We start from the raw sequence: 23,966 nt of genomic DNA, 5'->3' as shown, positions 1-23,966 counted from the left end.
TTGAAAATTGTAACTGTGATATGAATGTAATTATGACAGTAAGTTCTCTCAAACCTGAAATGCAGGATTTTTCTGCACCATACATTTAAAGTGACTGTTGCTTTGCTGTCCAATCTGTGCATTGATATTATATATATAGATATAGATGGTGAAATCCTGGCCTCTTCTACGCTGATGCTCAGGGTGGGATAGAAAAAGGTGTAAGGATTCTTCTCTCCTGTTGTCCCAGCAGCAAAAGGATACTTCCACTGTGTGCAGGAATGCGCTAGAAGGTAAATCCAGCTAATTCACTGGCTGGCACGCCATATGCCCAATAGGGTATAGTCTACATGAAGAGGGATGTGGTAGCCCCAACCAGGTGTGCTGCCATCTGAAAGCTCTAAATGACTGGTTAGGGAAAACAGGCGTATCCTGTTGTATGTGTCTTGCTGTGCTATGTTTCACCTCACCTTACCTTAGAGGACTGGACCAAAAGAAACCTGATGAGGTTCAACAAGGACAAGTGCAGAATCCTGCACTTGGGACGGAAGAATCCCTTCACTGTTACAGACTAGGGACCGAATGACTAGGAAGCAGTTCTGCAGAAAAGGACCTAGGGGTTACAGTGGACGAGAAGCTGGATATGAGTCAACAGTGTGCCCTTGTTGCCAAGAAGACTAATGGCATTTTGGGCTGTATAAGTAGGGGCATTGCCAGCAGATCGAGGGATGTGATCATTCCCCTCTACTCAACATTGGCGAGGCCTCATTTGGAGTACTGTGTCCAGTTTTGGGCCCCACACTAGAAGAAGGATGTGGAAAAATTGGAACGAGTCCAATGGAGGGCTGAAGCACATGACTTATGAGGAAAGGCTGAGGGAACTGGGATTGTTTAGTCCGCAGAAGAGAAGAATGAGGGGGGATTTGATAGCTGCTTTCAACTACCTGAAAGGGGGTTCCAAAGAGGATGGATCTAAACTGTTCTCAGTGGTACCCAATGACAGAACAAGGAGTAATGGTCTCAAGTTGCAGTGGGGGAGGTTTAGGTTGGATATTAGGATAAACTTTTTTTATTCAGAGAGTGGTGAAACACTGGAATGGGTTACCTAGGGAGGTGGTGGAATCTCCTTCCTTAGAGGTTTTTAAGGTCAGGCTTGACAAAGCCCTGGCTGGGATGATTTAGTTGGGAATTGGTCCTGCTTTGAGCAGGGGGTTGGACTAGATGACCTCCTGAGGTCCCTTCCAACCCTGATATTCTATGATCCTATGATTCAATGAAAAACATTATACCCTACACAGACAGGATGTCTCAATGCTGATCGTCCAGTTGTCCACCCAGTACCCCCACCCATACTCAGTTGTTTCCTGCGATGTTAGAATTAAGCCCTCAATGAAGAGGGCAGGTTAATGAGGTCAGATACAGAAGGACCTTGGTAATGTAACACACACATCAATATTAAATCTAGAATGAGACTGTAACAAAAACAAAAGGGAATGTCTGATCAGTGAAAGTGCTGAAAACACTTAGAAAAATGTATAAAATACACAGAAAAGTCCACAGCTACAGTGTAAGAGGCGCAGAGAATACTACGGTGCACTGCTAGATAAATACTACAAGGAGGTCAGACTACTGCTATATAAACAACCTAGGCTAGACCTCACCTGGAGTTCTGTATTCAGTACTGGTGGTCATGGCTTAGTAATTGCTCCTGAAGGTTGTTGGATGGAGCAATCAACATGAGAATATACCTGCCTTAAAGATTTATATGATGAATAAAGGGTTAAAAAAAAGGGTTATTTCCACTGGACAAAATGGACTTAATGGAGGCATGACTGAAGTTCCAAATGGCAACAGACTAGCCAAACAGACTTCAATAACTGAAAAGTAAAAATTATTAAATCACATTAGAAGAGACTAGTACAATGAAAAGCTTGCAATATATCCTGGGATGATAGAAGAAATGGCATGAAGGTTCAAATCCTTCAAAGGAGTTTAGGAGATCAGTTTTAAGGCATTCAGTATCAATACCAAATAAAACCCTTGGATGACATATGGCAATTCTTAAAATGACAAATTGTAGCCTCCTGTAATGGTTAAATATATATATATAATTCAAAGGAAGAGGTTCTAGCTCCACTAAACATCAAATTATATCAAAATGCCACAGAAATAAAGTTAACAGTGGACTAGACATATTCCTTCTGGATACTGGACTTGATTAAAGAACATCAAACCAGGTGACAATATTTGGTTAAGTAAGCAGAACAGACTAGAGCTATGCTCACACACAGGTGAAAGATTAACATTAAATACTGTATGTTGGTTCAAAATGGCTTTAAATATAGCTCTTTAAAATGGTATTGCTGTGAAATGTTACACCAGCAAGAGATCACCCAAATTTTCTCGCATAGCCCTACAACATTTTTTACACCTTTCAAAAATGAAAGGTAATGTAATAGAGGGGCAAATAGAAATAAAAGCTAGATATCAATACACCTCTACCCCAATATAACACAACCCGATATAACATGAATTCGGATATAACACAGTAAAGCAGAGCTCCAGGGGGGCAGGGCGGCACACTCCGGCGGATCAAAGCAAGTTCGATATAACGCAGTTTTACCTATAACGCGGTAAGACTTTTTGGCTCCGGAGGACAGCATTATATCAGGGTAGAGGTGTACTTCAAAATGTATTCAATTTTCAGTAGCTACAAGTTCAAATTTTGTCCTAAATTCTGAAAAAAAGCAAAACATTTTTCTCATACCTAGACATAATTAAACCAATAGAATGTTCTGTGTGAACTTTTCTAAAATACAGGAACACAAAAATGAACCAAAAGTATTTTATTCACTATATGTTAACTGGAAGGGTGTAGATCCAAATTTTAAATGAATAAGAATATTCTTATTTACGGTATAATGGGTACCAAATCCAACCTGTGAACCGTTGACAATAAATAGTGTGGCAGTGTTGGTTCCAGGATATTAGTGAGAAAAGGTAGATGAGGTAATACCTTTTTTTGGACTAGCGTCTGTTTGAGAGACGCAAGCTTACACAGAACTCTTCTGGAGACAAAGAGCTGTGTAAGCTCAAAAGCTTGTCTCTCTTCATCAGAAGATGGTCCAACAAAAGATATTACCTCATCCAACTTTGTCTCAGCAATAAATAGATCAATGCAGTCAGAACATAACACTAATATTAGACTATGGTTACATTATCTTTTCCTGCTCTCCCATTTTCTTTGTGATTGTAGTATCTTAAATGTGTTACACCATATATGCATTTTAAAATGGTGGAGTGAACTAAAAAAGATTTTGGACAAATGCTTCATACAAGCATTAAATATATTGGCTTAAATAAGTATTGAATCAAGGAGTAATTGTACTCAACATCAAGAGGAGTTTCTATACAAAGGACAGCATAATTATGGGAGTAGATAAAAAAATGATAAACAGGGAAAATTGTCTAATTCTGTCATAATCTCTCTTTCCCACTCCATGGCTCTCACCTTAAAAGAGAATCCTTACACAAAATGTCATGTTACCACTTTCCATGGAGTCCAGAAGCAAAAGAAATTTCTTTCAAGACTGGTATACAGCTACCAGCCCATCAACTTATATCTCCATCAGAAAATTTTCAGAGTAAGAAGAGTATTAATAGCACAACTAATATACAGAAGAATTAAAGTTTCAAAGCTTGTAGACAATAAAGGCAAAATGAAAAGGATATTTTCTTTCTTTACATTGACCTTTAATTACTGTTCTTTTGCCTCCTTCCTTGCTTTCTGATAGGTGAAGTCTTAACAGATAACAATGATTCTGCTATGGGAAGAGGAGACATGAAATGGAAGAAAACTAGCAAGATAGTTCAGATGATTTTGTCTCGTTTCCAGAATTTCATTTGCTCATGGTTTCACATTACAAACAAATAATATGTTGTAATTTAAGCATTTTAACACAAAAGATTACAGAAGCAGAGCTGTAGGTCATTGCGACAACTTAAATATGAGTAGATACATGAAATGTGACTGTAGCTAATATACGTACACTAGCCAACTACACCTCCAGCATGAACACATACAAAGCAAAAGTTCACAGTAACTTACCTCCATATACAATGCCAAACTGACCAGAACCTAGGACCTCATCAGCAAAGATCTGATATACAGAGCTGATATCCTATTGCATGAAAGAGATAAGCCACAAACATTAGGAGCAATCAGAGAACAAATGTCCCTTTGGAGATTCAATGGTACTGGCTAAATGGTTAATCATGCTTTTAACAAATGGTTTGAAATTAAAGTTGCTTTGGTAATTTTAAAACTATGGGGCAGATTCAAAGCTGCTGTAAGTTGTCGTATCTGCCTCATTGTATTTAATACTATGGTGACGGTAAAGAAAATGAATAATTTTGTACTAACTGACATATATACAGAACATACACTTATTATTCTGAATGTTGGTGAATATCTGCTATCTCATTCTTCAGAATTCCAGAACACGCTGTTAGTTCAATCTGTTCTGGGTTCTAATAAAGACAGTCAAACAAAAGGTTAAAAAACTGTCTACTAACATTAATTATTTTTCACCCAAATCTCCTGCCCTTAAGTAAAGGAAAATATAAAAAATTAAGCCTAAGTATTTGGAGTATTATTGCATCACTTACAAATTTATTTTTCCCCTTGTGTGTGTCATTAGTTTGGAAAAGAAATAAAAGCGAAGGAACACTCTCTCAGGAAATTCTAGTCATTGTATTACATATGATGACATACACTCACCAAAATATCAATGATGTCAATAAGGGAGACTGCTTTTATGTACCTAATAGAATAGAGAGTTCCATGGCTGTAAAACCTTTAGGTGTTTTACCTTGACCGTTTTATGAGACATTCTATCTTACTATCAATTGCTTTAAAAGAGTTTGGGTACATAATACTATTTTTGCACATGACTCACCACATTCTCCTGAATCTGGCAATTTGAAACAGAGATGCTGAGAGATAACTCCTCTGCAATAAGAAGGAAAATATAATACTATAAGAGAATAAAAAGTCAAGTTTTGTTACTGGTTAAAAATAATTTAACAGACTCCTAGCAATGGAGCTAGGGTGAATGGCTGTGCACTGGTGTTCTGCAGGAAAAATATATATTCAAACTCAAAAGTCACATGTTGAATTAGACAAACTGGTCTGGATTTTGTTTTGTGAAGCAATAATTCAGGATTAGTAAAATGCCAAAACTGATGGGAAAAGAGGTAAAAAGATTAGAACAATTTGTACGAGGACAGGAGCTGGAAACTGAAGATGAAAGTAATTTGCCTACTGCATCGTAAATTGCAGCAATTCTCTGGCAGTGATACAGAAAAGTAATCAAGTGACTAAGTAAAACAGATCATTTATCTTAACCAAAAGGAATTGTTAGCTGTCTGCAGAGTTAAGGAACTTATATGTAATTGAGTAGGTAAATATAAGCAACTAAGGGAAGGACAATATAAAGTCAAGCAAGATACAGACAAGCATCATAATTTTGAAATTATCTGTTTGAGTTCTATTCTAAATGTTAGTTTTGTAGATCTGCTATAGGAGGACATAAATCTGCTAAATTTGACAGCAAATTTGGAAAGTTGATCAGAGAGCTCTTTGAGTAAAAGCAGCAGCCATAGAAGTTGAGAGCACACAAAATTTCTTCAGAGAACCAACTTAGACATGAAGTTTAGGAGTATAACCTCATAATGTACAAGGCAAGAAAATAGACAAAACAGCAACAATTGCCTTTTCCTTTGACTTTAGGTTTGAGTCAAGCTTCTCAGCAAAAGGAGAGAGACTAATCTGCCAAGCGAATTTTTAGACTATGCTCAACAAATCCCTGGACAATATGAATGTCAGGCATATGTCAAACCAGAAAAAGCTTTGAACTCTAGGAATACAATTCCAGAGCAAAAAGAGAAAGGCCTGTTGCCATCAATGCTCCACCCTCAAAGCAAGGCTCTACAGAACTGGCATGGTAACAAATACCAACTCACTGGGATCAGGTTCCTCTTAATATTGTACCTGAACCAGAACCTCTACAGGTTCACACATGTCTAATGATTGTCGTCTTCTACTTGAGACTGGTTAGACCTCAGTTGGGACAAAGTATTCAATTCTGTCCAAGAAACAGTTGAGTTCAAGAAGCAAGAAACAAAAATTGTAAGAAATGTAGAAAATAACATCGAAATATACATAGCCTAAACTGCAATAAGGATAAAGTAGGTTAAATGAAAGAGGAACTTTGTAAAATCATCATTACTTGAGTTATTTAAGAAATGTGACACCCATCTATAGAGATGCTTAAAGAGCATTAAATCAGTCCAGTTACCATGCAGATGGATGGTGAGCAACTAGTGGCCCCTTCCAGATAAGCTGATTCATGTATAAAAATAACATGTAGATTGACAGTTCTCCACTGACCACATAGCTGAGGAGATGTAACTTATTCTACCCAATAACATCATTAATTTACATTCAAAGTACTCCCTCAGAAGCTGCCTATATATGTTAATTAGTGAGACAAGGTGGGTGAGGCAAGGTATTTTATTGGATCAACTTCTGTTGGTGAAAGAGAAGCTTTTGAGTCACAGAGCTCATCCAACAGAAGATATTACCTAACCCACACCCACCATGACTTTCTAACATCCAGGACCCAACACAGCTATAACTATACTGTGTACAACTATATGATATAGAAATATACTGAATCTACCTTCAGTCTCCTTCCCTCTCACTTTAAGTCAAGCTACACTCACTGGGGAGCTCTGCCATTCTAATTTATTAAGACAAAGACCCAGAGAGCCATCCTTTTTGAGGGACAGTAGTATGTCAGTGATTCATCAATTAAGAAAAGAAGCCTGGGAGCTGCAAGCTCCTTTCATACATACATAAACCAAAATACTAAATCGACAGTACAGATATGAAAAACAGTGCTCAGAAAACAAAATTTATACGGATTTTTCATGTGATCTGATAGATGTATGCAGCTGCTAACCTCTCTATATCCCTTACCACTTTAACGTCTATAGTCAGACTGATGTTCACTGTAGCTAACAAATGCACTGAAATCACTGGTTTCCAGGATCTATCGTGTTATCAGAAGGGTTACAAATAATTACTTTTGGCTTTTTAAATACCAAAAAGGGCTTCAGCCTATATTAGTATCTTAGAGTTAAAGCTGAGAAGGTGATACACCTCTACCTCAATATAACGCTATCCTCGGGAGCCAAAAAATCTTACCACGTTACAGGTGAAACCGCGTTATATCGAACTTGATTTGATCCGCCGGAGCATGCAGCCCCTCCCCGGAGTGCTGCTTTACTACGTTATATCCGAATTCATGTTATATTGGGTGGCATTATAATGGGGTAAAGGTGTATATAATTTTAAAAGAATGGTAAAAAAGCTATAGTAACAAATCACATTTCACAGAAACAATACCTCACCATAATTAAAAACCAATACGGTGTTTGCTAGATATGCATCACACTAATTTGAGAGCATATTTTGTTTTCAGAATCTACCTTCACACACTGATTGAGGGCAACATCTGAGTGTCATTCTGCTGTTGATATCACCACCCTCATAGAAAGATAAGGATCTGATATAGTCAGAGATAAATTAATTTATCCCAGGATTCCCTGCAAATTTAGTGACACAATAGGCAGATGAAGATGCATGTGGGCCCCAGCAGCGGACATCATTGAGGGAGAACTCAAGTGTGGAGGCATAAGCCTGGGCAGGGTGACAATATGAATGCTGTTGCCAAGAGGCTTCAAGGAGGCACTTGGAGAGATTGACCTGGAATATCTGATTTTGTAATATGCATTCATGATAGAAATGACAACAGATTCTTAACTACGGTTTAGTGCTACAACAGAAAAGGTTTCTTTTCACAGTTAAAATAAAATTCCGTGTGTGTTTAAAAATTAAGTAAGGCCCCCAATTCAACAAAGCATTTACATGAATACTTCACTTTAAATACATGCTTAAATGCTTTACCAAACTGGAGCCTAAATCAGTAACCACTTCAGTATATGAACAACAGTGTCGTGTCTGCCTGCTTACTGTGATCTTTTCCTTGTCCTGCTGCAGTGCACACACTAGCTTGAGGAGTGACTGGCATCAAAGCCTGACGGATGGCTTTCTCCCAGCTTTGAGCTACGTCAAATCCAACTCCAGTGGCAGCAAGAACAGGATTGTGATGGCTGTTGCCATTATTTTCGCCAACAAAGTATACCATGGTGTCAGTGATGATCTCAAAACAGTGTGGGTTGCTGCCCTGCACCATGTTTGAGAAATCTCGAGGCTGATTCACCTGGAGAATTTCTGAAAGTGGAATCTCCTGAAGAAAAATATTAAGCGTTACAAAAATTGAAAACGTACATGTAGCTATAACATATTGGAACTCTTTCTTGAAGTTAGGAGTCATTATAGTTACTGAACTGGGTATTTTCATAATGTCAAACTTCATATTGCTACAAACTCCCCAATTTTCCCAAACTGCTCTATACAAGCCCAGAAAGATTTCCAACCTTGCTGCTTATCTCATATTTAGGGCCCAATCCAGTACTCTCAAGTCAAACAGAAACATTATTAACTTAAATGGGAGCACAGCGTAAGTAAACATCACAGGATCAGGCTCTTAGTAATAGGACTGTGTTTTATTTTTTTAAATAGCGGTATTATTTGTATTTGGGCCAGGACCTCAGTGCATTAGGTGCAAAATATACACATACAATCCTTTTTATAAAGAAAGATACAACAAGCGAGTGTGACCAAAACCAAGAAGGAATAGTGCTAAGAATATGTGGTTACCTAGGCAAGTTACATGCACAATTACCAAAAACTAAAGAATTCCCTTTTATATAAATATATATTTATATAAATCCCACAGGCACTCTACCTTGCCATTAGCAGCTGGCAAATTACCATAGGATCATGGCAGAAGTGGGACTTGGAGAGAGATTTGAAGAAAAAGGGTTGTACGTTTATGGACCAGTTAGGGGAGAGCATTCCATGTGCATGGGAAAGCACGTGCAAAGACGCTTGTAAAAAAAGAGGGCAAGCAGGTGAACAAGGCTGGCACTGTAGTCACTCAATAAGAGGCAAGAGCCAGATAAGTAGGAAGGACTAAATTGTGAAGGGTTTTAAAGGTGAGGACAAAAAGCCTTCAAGTAGTAGAAAAGACTAAGAGTAAGAGGAGGCATTTAAAGAGGTAGTAATATGACGTGAGCAATGAGTGAAGAAAATCTGAACAGTTGTGTTTTGAATGGACTGGAGTGGAGCAATATGAGCATCAGGGAGGTCTGAGAGGAGAAGATTGCATTGGTCCAGACAGGAAGGAGGAGGACTTGGACAAGAATTTTAGCTGCGTGCACAGAGAAGAAGCTGGATCTTAGAGATGTTCTGGAGGAAGAAACTGCAAGATTTGGACACAGCCTGAACGTTCTCAGCAAGGGGGGGGGGGGGAAATCTCTGCTTATATTATAAGCACATTCTGAGCATTTCACTACAAAATGTATTACTATATTAACAATCTGCTGGAATTACTGGCAAGCCTTGACTATTTACTGATTGGCTGCACAGCAGGTTGAGAATACAGAAATGCATTTAACAGATCTTGGTTAAATTACTCCTCAGAGAACAATTTCAAGTTTTATCTTAGGAACTTAAAAGTAAATACAGGAACCCATGTGAAAATTTACAGTCAACATGTATAGTAAGAGAAGACTCCAGCATTTAATAAAACCATCTGTCAGAAGTGATTGAGCAGACAAATTACAGAAATAAGAGAGATAACAGAAGTAATATGGAGTGAAAAACCCCTTAGTAAAGTTGAGCATCATCCATGTTAAATTCCTTGTCAAGGCCCTGAGACTTCCATAGTTATCTATTTACCAATACCTTTTGTAAAAGGAATTTTATTTTCCAATGCATTCTCTTTCTAAAATCTGACAAGTCTTATCAGCTTAATTTGCAGCATGGGAGATTTAGGTTATATATTAGGAAGAACTTTTTAACTATAAAGATAGTTACAAACTGGAATAATCTTCCCAGGGAGGTTGTGGAATGTCTGGAGGTTTTAAAGAACAGATTACACCAACACCTGTCACAGATGGTCTAGGTATATTTGATCTTGCCTCAACACAGGGATGTGGACTAGATGACCTCTCAAGGTCCCTTCCATCCCTACATTGCTGTGATTCTAAGCTATAGCCCCAACTGTACAACACACCATCTACTTGTAGAATGGAGTATCACCAATTAGTGAAACTATCCAATAACTGCTAAGACACTTCATATACTAAGCTAACACATCTTTAGAGAACAGTTTAAATATTTTTAAAGTGAGACACATTTAGTCCAGGTGATTAAGCAGAGGAATGGGAAGCATGATCTCCTAGGGTTCTAGTCCTAGCTCTTCCTATCTGGTGCCTTTGGCAAATCACAACCTTTCTGCCTCAGCTTTGATCTATAAAACAGAGATAATATTTACCGTTCTACCTCAAAGGTTTGTTGAGGATAAACTGGATGTTTGTAAAGTAAAGTGCTATATAACTGCTGAGTATAATTACTTACCTTGTAATATTTTGCTCCAGATTCATTTTGAAATAGCGTAAGACATTTACTATCCAGTCTCCAGTAATGTCTCTTTCTCTACAAGACATACCACAGAGTATCATTAGGCACAAACAAACAAAACAGCTAAAACTTCAGTTTCCAGACACTTAAAGTACAGAGTTGTTTTACGGTATACAAGATATATTGCACACAATGTCAGGCTACGACTGCTAGAGTTTTCAGTTTACATTGGGAGCATGAAGCAGTATGTACTTTGGGATACATACGCCAATTTTTAAAACTCAAGAACAGACACATTCCACAAACTGGAAAGAATGGTTATTTACCCTACGGTAACTGTGGTTCTTTGAGAAGTGTTGTCCATGTAGATTCCACTCATAGTGCATGTGTCCCATGCAGGCAAGATCAAATTATTTTGGCTACCAATGTCTGCTGGGGTCACACCTATATCCTAGATGTTCTGACACACCTCCCACCCAAGGGTATTAAGGGCTGAGATGGCCCAACCATCCCTCAGTTCCTTTGCCAATACAGAATCCCAGAGGATGACACTGCAGTAGTGGGGAAGGAGGATGGGTCATGGAATCCATGTGGACAACACATCTTAAAGAACCACAGTTAGCTAATGGTGAGTAACTGTTCACTTGCATTCCATTCTTAGTGACTAACAAAAAGCTGTCTATTTGCTTGGAGGGGGTACCAGGAGTTCCACTTAAAAAAATGACTGCAGGATAGCCAATCTGGAAGCCTCTGGCAAAGAGTAGTGTCTTGTAGAAGTGTGGGCTGGAGCTCCCTGTAGCTACCCAAAATTTACAGACACATTCACCAAAACAGGCAGGAAAGACTGCCTGGTCTCTAGTGGAATGAGTGCTAATGTGGAATCTAACTTGGCTTGCTCATAACTGTTTTTTATAAAATTGAAGACCCACTTGGACAACCTTGGTGAGAATACAAGTTGTCCCCTAACTCTTATCAGCAAAGGCCATGGATAGTTTGGGTACGTAACTGAATGATTTTTTCTTGTTGATGTAAAAGGACAGTATCTTTACTCCAGCACCTGAGCTAAGGTTAGCTTCCCCAAGAGCTGAATGAGGTCTGAGGGGGGAAAAAACTGAGAGGTAAATGGATTAGCTGGAACTCTGAGACAACCTTGGGGAGTAACTTGGAGACTGACTCAACCTTCTTGAAACAAGGGGAACATGTCATGAGAGTCAATCTCTCCTCTAAAGTTTGAGCTGATGTAAGGACTACTACAAAAGCAAACTTCATCAATAGGTGACATAGGGAACAGTTTGCTAAGGGCTCAAAAGGAAGGACCCATCAACTCTGCTAACAGTATACTGAGGTTCAAAAGGGGGAAAATGGGGTGGGGGAGGACGGACGAACGGACACGAATGAAGCCCTTAAGGAATCTTGTCACTGTAGGATGGGAAAATACAATCTGGCCCCAGATAAGAGGAAGATACGTAGCTGTTATTGCTAAATACACCCTTATGGAGTTGACAGACACTCTAGATAATTGCAGGGCTAGCAAACAGGGAATCAAGTCTTGCTAGATTTGCTTAGCCATATTGTTACTGTATACATCTAAACATATTCAAATGAAATTCTAAACAAGGATATCAATACATTATTAAACCAGTTTTTTTTTAAAGGGAAATTTATTGATTTAAAACAAGTAACCCTTAAAATAAAATAGATATACGAAGAAACTTCAAGTTACTAACCAGGTTGTCTCTGCTGGTATAGTGAACCATCCATCCTTCCTTCACCATTGTACTGCTCTTCCTCTTTGTGTGCTTGATTGACTGTACAACCCTCATTAGTGGAATATTATTGCTTGTTGATGGACTAAGTTTTAAAAAAGGTTATAACTTAATCAGAAACTGTTAAGATTTAAAGACATTTATACCAGTACTATGTTGCGTGTTTTCAGGAACAGACATCTTTTCTTACCTATAAAAGCTATTTCTTTGATTGACAAGGTCAGCTTCTAAATAAGTTGAAGGTCATTAGCTAAATGAGCATCCAGTTGAATAACAGGATTTTTCAGTTGCGACATGTCACAGGGCTCCTACTAGCTTCCCCAGTACAAATGCCAAAGCACTTACAACAGAGTGATATGTTTACAAAATTGAAGATTAGTCACTCTCATTCCAACCAGGCATATCTTGAGAAATAAGACTGCCTCACTAAAGATTAACTGAAGTGGTCTTTTTTTTTTTCTCCAACAACCAAAAAATAGTATCACTAATGCCTATATACCCTTATTCTATTCCACTGCTTACACTATTCATAATACTGCTATTCCTTTGGTCATCTGTGCCTGGACAGCTTATGTCATATGTGTACATCTAGCTAGAGACGGACTTCCTTCATTTAAGCCATACATGTACTAAACAATTTTAACCCCCTCCTACCAAAAAAAAATCCCACTAGTGTTAGCTCAAGGGCAGACAGGGCTCTGGCGGCTTCTAACATTTTTTTACATTAATTAATTAAATCTGCTAGTTTATCCAACTTTGTGGGTAAAAACCACCAATGCCCTGTCCAGAAAGTGATGGTAGCACTGGTGGGAATAGTTTGCAAACATGGCTTCAGAGAATCCCACTGACACTTTTCAAAGTAATACAGAAATTAAAAAAAAAAAACAACATAATAAAATAAAGTACACTAACCCAAATTGGATAACGATTGTCCTATTCAAGCCCAAGAAGGTATTTAATTTCAGTCAAATCAGGTAGCAAATTCTTCTTCTCAAACTGTCAATACCCCCCACTTTATGTAAGTAAAGACAATTGGTTTACAAGCTGTACACAGATAAATCAACACTCACATCAAAATCTAAGCTACAAAAACTAAAATATCACCCCCTTTAGCCCAGCTCATAAGGAATTAAAACACAAGAGCTAAAACCATTTAAATCTATTTACAGTAGGAATTAATTTGGTCCAAGGTCAGTAGCATAAAATAGGCATGAAGATCTTGGTCAGCAAAGCATTTTCCATTGACTAATCTGCAGTTCAAGCCATTTTTCAATAAGCTGATTTATTTCCAGGTTGACAGTCACAGTTCAGCAGCTTTGGCAAGAAAAAAAAAATCCCAGCATACATCTAGGCAATTAATTTACTTGGTTTTCATCTTTATTTGGTACTGAATGTTTTGTAAAACTGTGAAAATGAAGACCTGACTAGCAACAACAAATTTGGAACTGTGCTAAACACTGTTTTAGTACATAGTATTGGGGAATGGGATGCCTGTATGTCATAAACAGATAGCTAAGGGTTAATGTCTCTTTCACCTGAAACACCTGACCAGAGAACCAATCAGGAAACCGGATTTTTTTTTAACTTTGGGTGGAGGGAATTGTGTGTCTGAGTCTTTTGTCTGTCTGCCTGCTTCCTCTGAGCTTTGGAGAAGTAGTTCTGTTTTCTAGTCTTCTGTTTCTAAGTGTAAGGACAAAGAGATCAGATAGTAAGTTCTATGGTTTCTTTTCTTTGGTATTTGCATGAATATAAGTGCTGGAGTGCTTTGATTTGTATTCTTTTTGAATAAGGCTGTTTATTCAATATTCTTTTAAGAAATAGTCCTGCGGGCTTTTGTTCCAGGATTGGGAACGGAGAGGGGGAATCACTCTGCGTAGTTTCACAGAGCTTGTGTCTGTGTATCTCTCCAGGAGCACCTGGAGGGGGGAAGGGAATCAGGATTATTTCCCTTTGTTGTGAGACTCAAGGGATTTGGGTCTTGGGGTCCCCAGGGAAGGTTTTTCAGGGGGACCAGAGTGCCCCAAAACACTCTAATTTTTTGGGTGGTGGCAGCAGGTACCAGGTCCAAGCTGGTAACTAAGCTTGGAGGTTTTCATGCTAACCCCCATATTTTGGACGCTAAGGTCCAAATCTGGGAATAAGGTTATAACATGGTGGCAGTGGCGGGATACAGACGGAATCCAGAAGCCAGTAGGAATATTATATTTTTCTTTTCTCTGCTAAGGGCTTTTTAGCAGAGAGAAACAGTTTGGTTTTAAAAGGGAACCAGAGAGAATTTTTTTTTCTGCTCTCTCTAGCAGTTTGTGGTTTGCATGTTAAGCAAGAAACTGTTAAGGGTCTTTTGTCATGCAATAGCCCTCCCATTAGGAGGCAAGTACCAGCACTTATATGCATGCAAATAAAGTGGTTTTTCTGGTTTCCCTTAATTGAACATTAGCTAGAGAGAGAAAAGGAAAAAAGCACTGTTGCTAGGCAGACTTCAGGAGGCAACAGAGCCTGCAGTTCAAAAGAGAAACACCGGAGGGCACCCCAACACAAGAAAACAGGAACCATGTCTACCAGGACAAAAATGGAGGCCGAAGACCAATTAAAAGAAGCTGAACACAGGCGACAACTGGAAATAAAACAAAAAGAGATGGAGATAAAAGAAAAGGAAGAAAGCATCAAACTGGCAGCCTTCCAAAGAGAACAGGCAGCCCAAGAGGCAGCACACAAAAGAAAACTAGAAGAAGAAGAGGTGGCCCACCGCCGAGAAATGGAAAAACAACAAAAAGAAATGGAAAAACAACAAAAAGAGAATGAAGAGAAGGAAAAACAGAGAAAACATGAACTGGAGATGGCAAAAGCTGGGCTGCATGTGCCAGCCAACCCTAACAACCCGGCGCCAAGTATTGCTCCACAGCACAGGAAATTTCCCACCTACAAGGCAGGTGATGACACCGAGGCCTTCTTGGAAAATTTTGAAAGAGCCTGTCTTGGGTACAGCATCCCCGAAGACCAGTACATGGTAGAATTAAGGCCACAGCTCAGTGGACCTTTAGCAGAGGTGGCAGCTGAAATGCCTAAGCCGCAAATGAATGACTATAAACTTTTTCAAACCAAGGCCAGATACAGGATGGGGATAACCCCAGATCATGCCCGTCGGCGCTTCAGAACCCAAAAGTGGAAACCAGAGGTGTCATTTCCCAAACACGCCTACTACATTGCAAAAAACTATGAGGCCTGGTTAACAGGAAACAACATTCAAACCTTGGAAGAACTGAACCTCCTCATACAAATGGAGCAGTTCTTGGATGGTGTTCCTGAAGACATCACACGGTACATATAAGATAGAAATCCCAAAAATATCGCTAAGGCGGGGGAGATTGGAGCCAAATGGATGGAACTGGCAGAAAGCAAGAGAGCTACTGTCAAGGGGAACGATTACCACAGGGGGCACACAGACCATAAACCCTACAACCGAGGACAGCCAAAGACCCCACATACCACCCAAGTAAAGCCACAGATATCCTACCCTTCAACCTCACCAGTCTCCAGTAACTCACCTCGGCCCAGTGACCCATCAGATGGAAGATGCTTTAAGTGTAATGAACTGGGACATATCAAGGCCAACTGTCCCAAGAACACCATGCGAGTGTAATTCATTACACCTCCATCACACCAAAGATCCCCAGGCCCAGATGCCTCTCAAATACCCTTGGAGCGAAGGGAAAATTTGAGAGTGGGCGGAAAGAAGGTTACTGCGTGGAGAGACACGGGGGCACAAGTGTCAGCTATCCACCAATCCTTCGTTGACCCCAAATTCATCAACCCAAAGGCCAAAGTTACAATTTACCCCTTCATGTCACAAGCTGTAGACTTGCCTACAGCTCAACTGCCTGTCCAGTACAAAGGCTGGTCAGGAATGTGGACTTTTGCAGTCTATGACAATTATCCTATCCCCATGTTACTGGGGGAAGACTTGGCCAACCAGGTGAGGCGGGCCAAGAGAGTGGGAATGGTTACACGTAGCCAAACCAGGCAAGCTTCCAGACCCATTCCTGTTCCTGAGCCGTCCACAGAGGCCCCGTCTGTGTTACCAGAGGCCCAGACAGAGGTAGTGGACCCGGATTCCATGCCTACCACTGAAGCAGCCACAGCATCTCCAGTCCCAGGCCCGGAACTGGAACAGCAACCAGCACCAGCAAGTGCAACCACATCTTCAAACTCAACGCCAGAGGGCGCCAGCAAGCCAGAACTGGCAGAAGCAAAAGACAGCCATACCCAAAAGGCTCAGCCAGAGCCTGAAATACCCTCAGGTGCACCAGCGGAGAGCGGTTCACCAGCAACGGAAACAACCCCATCACCTACATCGCTTCCAGAGGGACCAAGCCCAAGTCCACAGTCTGAGGAAGAACTGGTGACCCCAGCCTCAAGGGAACAGTTCCAGGCTGAGCAGGAAGCAGATGACAGCCTTCAGAAAGCGTGGGCGGCGGCACGGAGCACCCCACCGCCTCTCAGCTCTTCTAATCGATCCCGGTTTGTTATAGACTAAGGACTTTTATACAAGGAAATTCTTTCTGGTGGACACCGGGAAGAATGGCAGCCGCAAAAACAGTTGGTGGTTCCAACTAAGTACCGGGGGAAGCTCTTAAGCTTAGCCCATGATCATCCCAGTGGCCATGCTGGGGTGAACAGAACCAAGGACCGGTTGGGGAAGTCCTTCCACTGGGAGGGGATGGGCAAGGATGTTGCCAAGTATGTCCGGTCTTGTGAGGTATGCCAAAGAGTGGGTAAGCCTCAAGACCAGGTCAAGGCCCCTCTCCAGCCACTCCCCATAATTGAGGTCCCATTTCAGCGAGTAGCTGTGGATATTCTGGGCCCTTTCCCAAAAAAGACGCCCAGAGGAAAGCAGTACGTACTGACTTTAGTGGACTTTGCTACCCGATGGCCAGAAGCAGTAGCTCTAGGCAACACCAGGGCTAACACTGTGTGCCTGGCCCTAACAGACATCTTTGCCAGGGTAGGTTGGCCCTCTGACATCCTTACAGATTCAGGGTCTAATTTCCTGGCAGGGACCATGGAAAAACTGTGGGAAACTCATGGGGTGAATCACTTGGTTGCCACCCCGTACCACCATCAAACCAATGGCCTGGTGGAAAGGTTCAATGGAACTTTGGGGGCCATGATACGAAAATTCATCAACGAATTCTCCAATAATTGGGACCTAGTGTTGCAGCAGTTGCTGTTTGCCTACAGGGCTGTACCACATCCCAGTTTAGGGTTTTCACCATTTGAACTTGTGTATGGTCACGAGGTTAAGGGGCCATTACAGTTGGTGAAGCAGCAATGGGAGGGGTTTACGCCTTCTCCAGGAACTAACATTCTGGACTTTGTAAGCAACCTACAAAGCACCCTCCGACACTCTTTAGCCCTTGCTAGAGAGAACCTAAAGGATGCTCAAGAAGAGCAAAAGGCCTGGTATGACAGACATGCCAGAGAACGTTCCTTCAAGGTAGGAGACCAGGTTATGGTCTTGAAGGCGCAACAGGCCCATAAGATGGAAGCATCATGGGAAGGGCCATTCACGGTCCAAGAGCGCCTGGGAGCTGTGAACTACCTCATAGCATTTCCCAATTCCTCACTAAAGCCTAAAGTGTACCATGTTAATTCTCTCAAGCCTTTCTATTCCAGAGACTTACAGTTTTGTCAGTTTACAGTCCAGGGAGATGATGCTGAGTGGCCTGACGGTGTCTACTACGACGGAAAAAAAGACGGTGGCGTGGAAGAGGTGAACCTCTCAACCACCCTGGAACGTCTGCAGCGGCAACAAATCAAGGAGCTGTGCACTAGCTTCGCCCCATTGTTCTCAGCCACCCCAGGACGGACTGAACGGGCATACCACTCCATTGATACCGGTAATGCTCACCCAATCAGAACCCCACCCTACCGGGTGTCTCCTCATGCCCAAGCTGCTATAGAACGGGAGATCCAGAACATGCTACAGATGGGTATAATCCGCCCATCTACCAGTGCATGGGCATCTCCAGTGGTTCTGGTACCCAAACCAGATGGGGAAATACGCTTTTGCGTGGACTACCGTAAGCTAAATGCTGTAACTCGTCCGGACAACTATCCAATGCCACGTACCGATGAGCTATTGGAGAAGTTGGGACGTGCCCAGTTCATCTCTACAATAGACTTAACCAAGGGGTACTGGCAAGTACCGCCAGATGAACCTGCCAAGGAGAGGTCAGCATTCGTCACCCATGCGGGGGTGTATGAATTCAATGTCCTTCCTTTCGGCCTTCGAAATGCACCCGCCACCTTCCAGAGGCTGGTAGACGGTCTACTAGCTGGACTGGGAGAATTTGCAGTTGCCTACCTCGATGATGTGGCCATTTTTTCAGACTCCTGGCCCGAACACCTACTCCACCTGGAAAAGGTCTTTGAGCGCATCAGGCAGGCAGGACTAACTGTTAAGGCCACAAAGTGTCAAATAGGCCAAAACAGAGTGACTTACCTGGGGCACCAGGTGGGTCGAGTAACCATAAACCCCCTATAGGCCAAAGTGGATGCTATCCAAAAGTGGCCTGTCCCAAGGTCAAAGAAACAGGTCCAATCCTTCTTAGGCTTGGCCGGATACTACAGGCGATTTGTACCACACTACAGCCAAATCGCTGCCCCATTGACCGACCTGACCAAAAAGACCCAGCCAAATGCCGTTAAGTGGACTGATGAGTGTCAAAAAGCCTTTACCCAGCTTAAGGCAACGCTCATGTCTGACCCTGTGCTCAGGGCCCCGGACTTTGACAAGCCATTCCTAGTAACCACGGATGCATCTGAGCGTGGTATAGGAGCAGTGCTCATGCAGGAAGCAACAGATCACAACTTCCATCCTGTCGTGTTTCTCAGCAAGAAACTGTCTGAGAGGGAAAGTCACTGGTCAGTCAGTGAAAAGAAATGCTATGCCATTGTGTACGCCCTGGAAAAGCTACGCCCATATGTTTGGGGACGGCGGTTCCAACTACAAACTGACCATGCTGCACTAAAGTGGCTTCATACTGCCAAGGGGAACAACAAGAAACTTCTTCATTGGAGTTTAGCTCTCCAAGATTTTGATTTTGAAATTCAACACATCACAGGAGCTTCTAACAAAGTAGCTGATGCACTCTCCCGTGAGAGTTTCCCAGAATCCAGTTGTTGAACAGTGTTCTTAAAATGTAGAGGTCTGTTAGTTATATACTTAGTGGTATATGTAAAGGTGCATGTGTTGTATTAATCTGTTATTTTAAAGTTCTAGGAGGAAATCGCCGCCAGTGAGCTTCCCCACTGTCTGCAATTTGGGGGGCGTGTCATAAACAGATAGCTAAGGGTTAATGTCTCTTTCACCTGAAGCACCTGACCAGAGGACCAATCAGGAAACCGGATTTTTTTCAACTCTGGGTGGAGGGAAGTTTGTGTCTGAGTCTTTGTTTGTCTGCCTGCTTTCTCTGAGCTTTGGAGAAGTAGTTTCTGCTTTCTAATCTTCTGTTTCTAAGTGTAAGGACAAAGAGATCAGATAGTAAGTTATATGGTTTCTTTTCTTTGGTATTTGCATGAATATAAGTGCTGGAGTGCTTTGATTTGTATTCTTTTTGAATAAGGCTGTTTATTCAATATTCTTTTAAGAAATTGCCCTGTATTGTGTCATCTGAATACAGAGAGACTATCTGTATTTTTTCTTACTTTTTTATATAAAGTTTTCTTTTAAGACCTGTTGGAGTTTTTCTTTACTTCAGGGAAATTAAGTCTGTACTCACCAGGGAATTGGTGGGAGGAAGAAATCAAGGGGAGAGCTGTGTGTTGGATTGCTAGCCTGATTTTGCATTTCCTCTGGGTGAAGAGGAAAGGGCTTTTGTTCCAGGATTGGGAACGGAGAGGGGGAATCACTCTGCGTAGTTTCACAGAGCTTGTGTCTGTGTATCTCTCCAGGAGCACCTGGAGGGGGGAAGGGAATCAGGATTATTTCCCTTTGTTGTGAGACTCAAGGGATTTGGGTCTTGGGGTCCCCAGGGAAGGTTTTTCAGGGGGACCAGAGTGCCCCAAAACACTCTAATTTTTTGGGTGGTGGCAGCAGGTACCAGGTCCAAGCTGGTAACTAAGCTTGGAGGTTTTCATGCTAACCCCCATATTTTGGACGCTAAGGTCCAAATCTGGGAATAAGGTTATAACACTGTAGCACAACAATCTGTGTTGCTGCTTACCTGATAGTTTTGACAGCTTCTTCATCTTTGTCCACATCAAGATCAGAAGGGTCCATAAAGAACATTTTGTCCTCTGGAGGAGAGGTTTCTTCTACATCATCCAAACCCCGACTACCGTCACTGTTTATTTCATTGCTGTCAACTTCCATTGGCATGTCCAAATCTTGGCCTGGACTAGAAGGTTCTAACAACAGATAGAATTATCTTAAGTTAATGACAACTCACAGAACTCTCCCCTCCGATCTCATCTCACACACATACACACACAAAAATCAAGTCACAGACAAAAAGACAGCCAACCACGCCTGTGAAACCATTTAGGAACCCTAAAGTTTTTCATTACTGATGCAGAAGAGTATAAAGAACAAACATATTGCAGGCCTCATTTCATATCATACCAGGTCAAGGAGGTCTGGCCAAAACAGTCCTCATAAGAAAATTACAGTGAAAATTCTATGGTCTGGAGTCACTGTTTTACTAAAATGATTTTGTACCACATATGCTGTGAGTAATGCAAAATGGCTTTAAAGTGGCCAGAGATGGTCAATTCCTTGTCCAAGGGAATGCTCCTCCAATGGAAAGCTTCCCCCTGTGCCAGCTGACCTCCCACTCCAGCACACAGAGGAGAGGGGTGTTGGGGACAATCCAAAGGCAGGTGTTGCAGAATGGAGTTTGTACACACTCAATTCTTCATTGGCATAAGTTAAAACTGCTCCCCTGAAGAAGATTTCACTTATATTGCCAGGTGGCCCAGAACCAGGGAGATGCAATCAGTCATCTGTGATTCTCCCTCTCCATCCTCTCTTCACAAAGCTCAGACAGAATGGAGAATCAAGCCTACGTCCTCTCTTTTGAATAGGTCAGGACAGCCAAGGGAGAAATGATATTGGAAAGGACAAAACCCCAAGAATTTAGGAAGAAAGGACACTTCTCCCCAAGCCCTTTGGGAACAGAGTACTATTAAACAAACCAAAACACCAACAAGTTAAGAAGTTAGTGGAAATTCTCTTTCTTCAGATACATACAGAAATGTTACTAGCACATTACAAAGTATTGTTTGGCTGACTGGCTATTAAAAACGAATTGTTGAGAGAGAATGTTTCCCCATGCTATTTTCCACTTTACTCCATTAAAAGTGGCCCTTTTTCCGACAAAGAAAGCTGTCCTTCATGAAAAACATTGAGTAGACTGATCACAATTTAAACTCATCTTTGGACATGAAAAAATGTTCCAAATTCTTGACTTCAAGAGAAATCATCAAATGAAGTATACTGAGTTTGCCAAGATTTTTGTTAAGTAAGTTTTAAACCACCAGAGACACATAGGTCTTAAAGCCAAATCTTTAATTCTCAATTACCTCAAAAGGAACCATTTCTTCTCCAGGAATAAAAAAGGAGGAGTGGAAAAGGGCATTTAATAATCTTTAGCCTTAAAATACTCAGAGTTGACAGGATCAGAAAGTAACAAAAATAAGGTTTGTGTATTTTGTTATGTCTCCAGAGATATTCCACTATTTGAAAACATGTTTTTCCTACCTCCATTGAAAACCACCTCTCCAAGACAGTCTCTAGGTACTTTAGATGCACAACGTTTGTGACAGTTAAATCTGCAATCTAAAATAGAAAAAAACCCACATGTCATTACATATAATTTAGTTTTATTCAGACTCAGAAAGAGCCTCTGAAATAACTATCGCATTATTTTCAACAAGATATTCAAAAACTTCAGGCCAGAAAGAATGTCAACAATCTTGTCACAAAGTCATTTGCTGAGATGCCTCCACTGCAATTCATTAAATCATACTGGCATCTGTGACTATCCTTTCATCTCTTCTCTCTCCAAGAAATATATTATTCTTTTCTGTCTCTCTCTCTCTCATTTGTTTTGTTTTTTTAATCCTGATTTTATTATTCTGCACTAGTTAAAATAGGAATATTTCCATATATTCTTATCTCATAGAACTGGAAGGAATTCCAAAAGGTCATTGAGTCTAGCCCCCTGTCTTCACTATCAGGACCAAATACTGATTCTACCACAGATCCCTAAGCAGCCCCCTCAAAGATTAAACTCACAACCCTGGATTTAGCAGCCCAATGCTCAAACCACTGAGCTATCTGTCCCTCCCTCCCTCCTTCTCTCTCTTATTTTATACTCTCCCTTCTCCATCCCCAGTTCCCTTTTTCCCATTGTTTTGGAATCAAAGATTGGCTCCTCCCCACCTTTTGTTCTGCCTGCTATTATGGGACTAAAGTTTTGCTCCGACCTTCATTGCAACCACCATGGCCACTATGGCACGAGGTCTTTCACCACCCCCATCAAGGTTATAAGACTTCCCCTTCTGCCAGGGCCATGATACTTCTTCCTTCAGTACAGTAATCACAGCTTAAAAGATTTCCTTTGTCTCCAGGACTGCTTTTGAACCAACAATCTGGCCCTCCCTGCTGCTGCCCACATGAAGCAGGAGTCACCAGGGGTTTCTCACTTCCATAGGATTAACAGAAACAGCTCAGCCTCCTACCTTTTAACCTAAGAAGCTAAATGCTGGATCCAGCCACTTCGTTATTTAGTCGTCTGAGCACCTAGAGTGACAAAATGTCAACAAAGTAATTGTCTCTTTTCTCCAGGGCTGTTTCTAGTAAGATTTACAGAACAAGGTCAGTTTCTTGGTTTACTTTTGAGTAGCCGGAGAAATGAAGATGCTCAGAATCCCAATAAGGAGCTGAGAAGAAAGTGTCATACTCCATGAAATGCTAGTTATCTTTATTTTTCATCTCTCTTCTTTCACGCTCATTTCTCACTTCTGTATGCTTTTTTGCTATCTATATCTACTGAAATTCACTTCCCTGAAATTGCAGATAGAGGAATTCCATGTGTCTGGATGGATTCAAGACCAGTTCTCTTTGAAGTGACTGCTGTCAACCATTTTCACTCTCTAAAGTTTAAAATAAAGTTTCAAGTGTCTTTTTAATCTTTGCTATTTGATTACATATCAACAGTGCATGTCCTACAAGACAGATTCTAAATCCTAAATAATCCTGGATGCAGCCTAGAATTTTCAAGCTGTAATACCAGCAGAGATGAAAGATGTGAGGTTATAACTCTTCCCATTGCAAAGAAATCTACTGATGTCTGGTGTTCAATTTTACAGTTACTTTTACATAACAGATGAAAGAAAACAAAACCAAAAGAAAGGTTTTAAACAAAAGCTATTTACACACAGGATTACTGTAGATTTATTGGGCAACATGTCTCAAACTAAAACATGACCAAATACTTTAGCCTCCAAATCTTACCTTCTGCTTTACTCCAGGAAGAAATGTCCATCAGATTGTAAAATATTCTATATTAATTTTTAAGATTCACCACTCTGGGATTTTTAGC

At 41.0% G+C, this 23,966-nt stretch overlaps 1 protein-coding gene across 2 annotated transcripts in view; it reads right to left on the bottom strand.

Annotated features, from left to right (window-relative positions):
• Positions 1-23,966, bottom strand: part of PRKD3 (protein kinase D3) — a 94,969-nt gene that overhangs the window by 12,165 nt on the left and 58,838 nt on the right. For both annotated transcript variants that reach the window (XM_030557070.1, XM_030557069.1), the window contains 7 exons: positions 22,121-22,198; positions 20,586-20,769; positions 12,322-12,445; positions 10,592-10,669; positions 8,078-8,354; positions 4,938-4,990; positions 4,088-4,160 (listed from right to left, as the gene is read on the bottom strand). In XM_030557070.1, the coding sequence (XP_030412930.1) occupies positions 4,088-4,160; positions 4,938-4,990; positions 8,078-8,354; positions 10,592-10,669; positions 12,322-12,445; positions 20,586-20,769; positions 22,121-22,198 (867 nt within the window). The remainder of the gene's footprint in view (positions 1-4,087; positions 4,161-4,937; positions 4,991-8,077; positions 8,355-10,591; positions 10,670-12,321; positions 12,446-20,585; positions 20,770-22,120; positions 22,199-23,966) is intronic.

Source organism: Gopherus evgoodei, chromosome 3, assembly GCF_007399415.2.
Source record: "Gopherus evgoodei ecotype Sinaloan lineage chromosome 3, rGopEvg1_v1.p, whole genome shotgun sequence".
Taxonomy (NCBI): Eukaryota; Metazoa; Chordata; order Testudines; family Testudinidae; genus Gopherus; species Gopherus evgoodei.
Note: the sequence above shows the minus strand (reverse complement) of the source record. Positions and strands in the feature narration are given on the sequence as shown.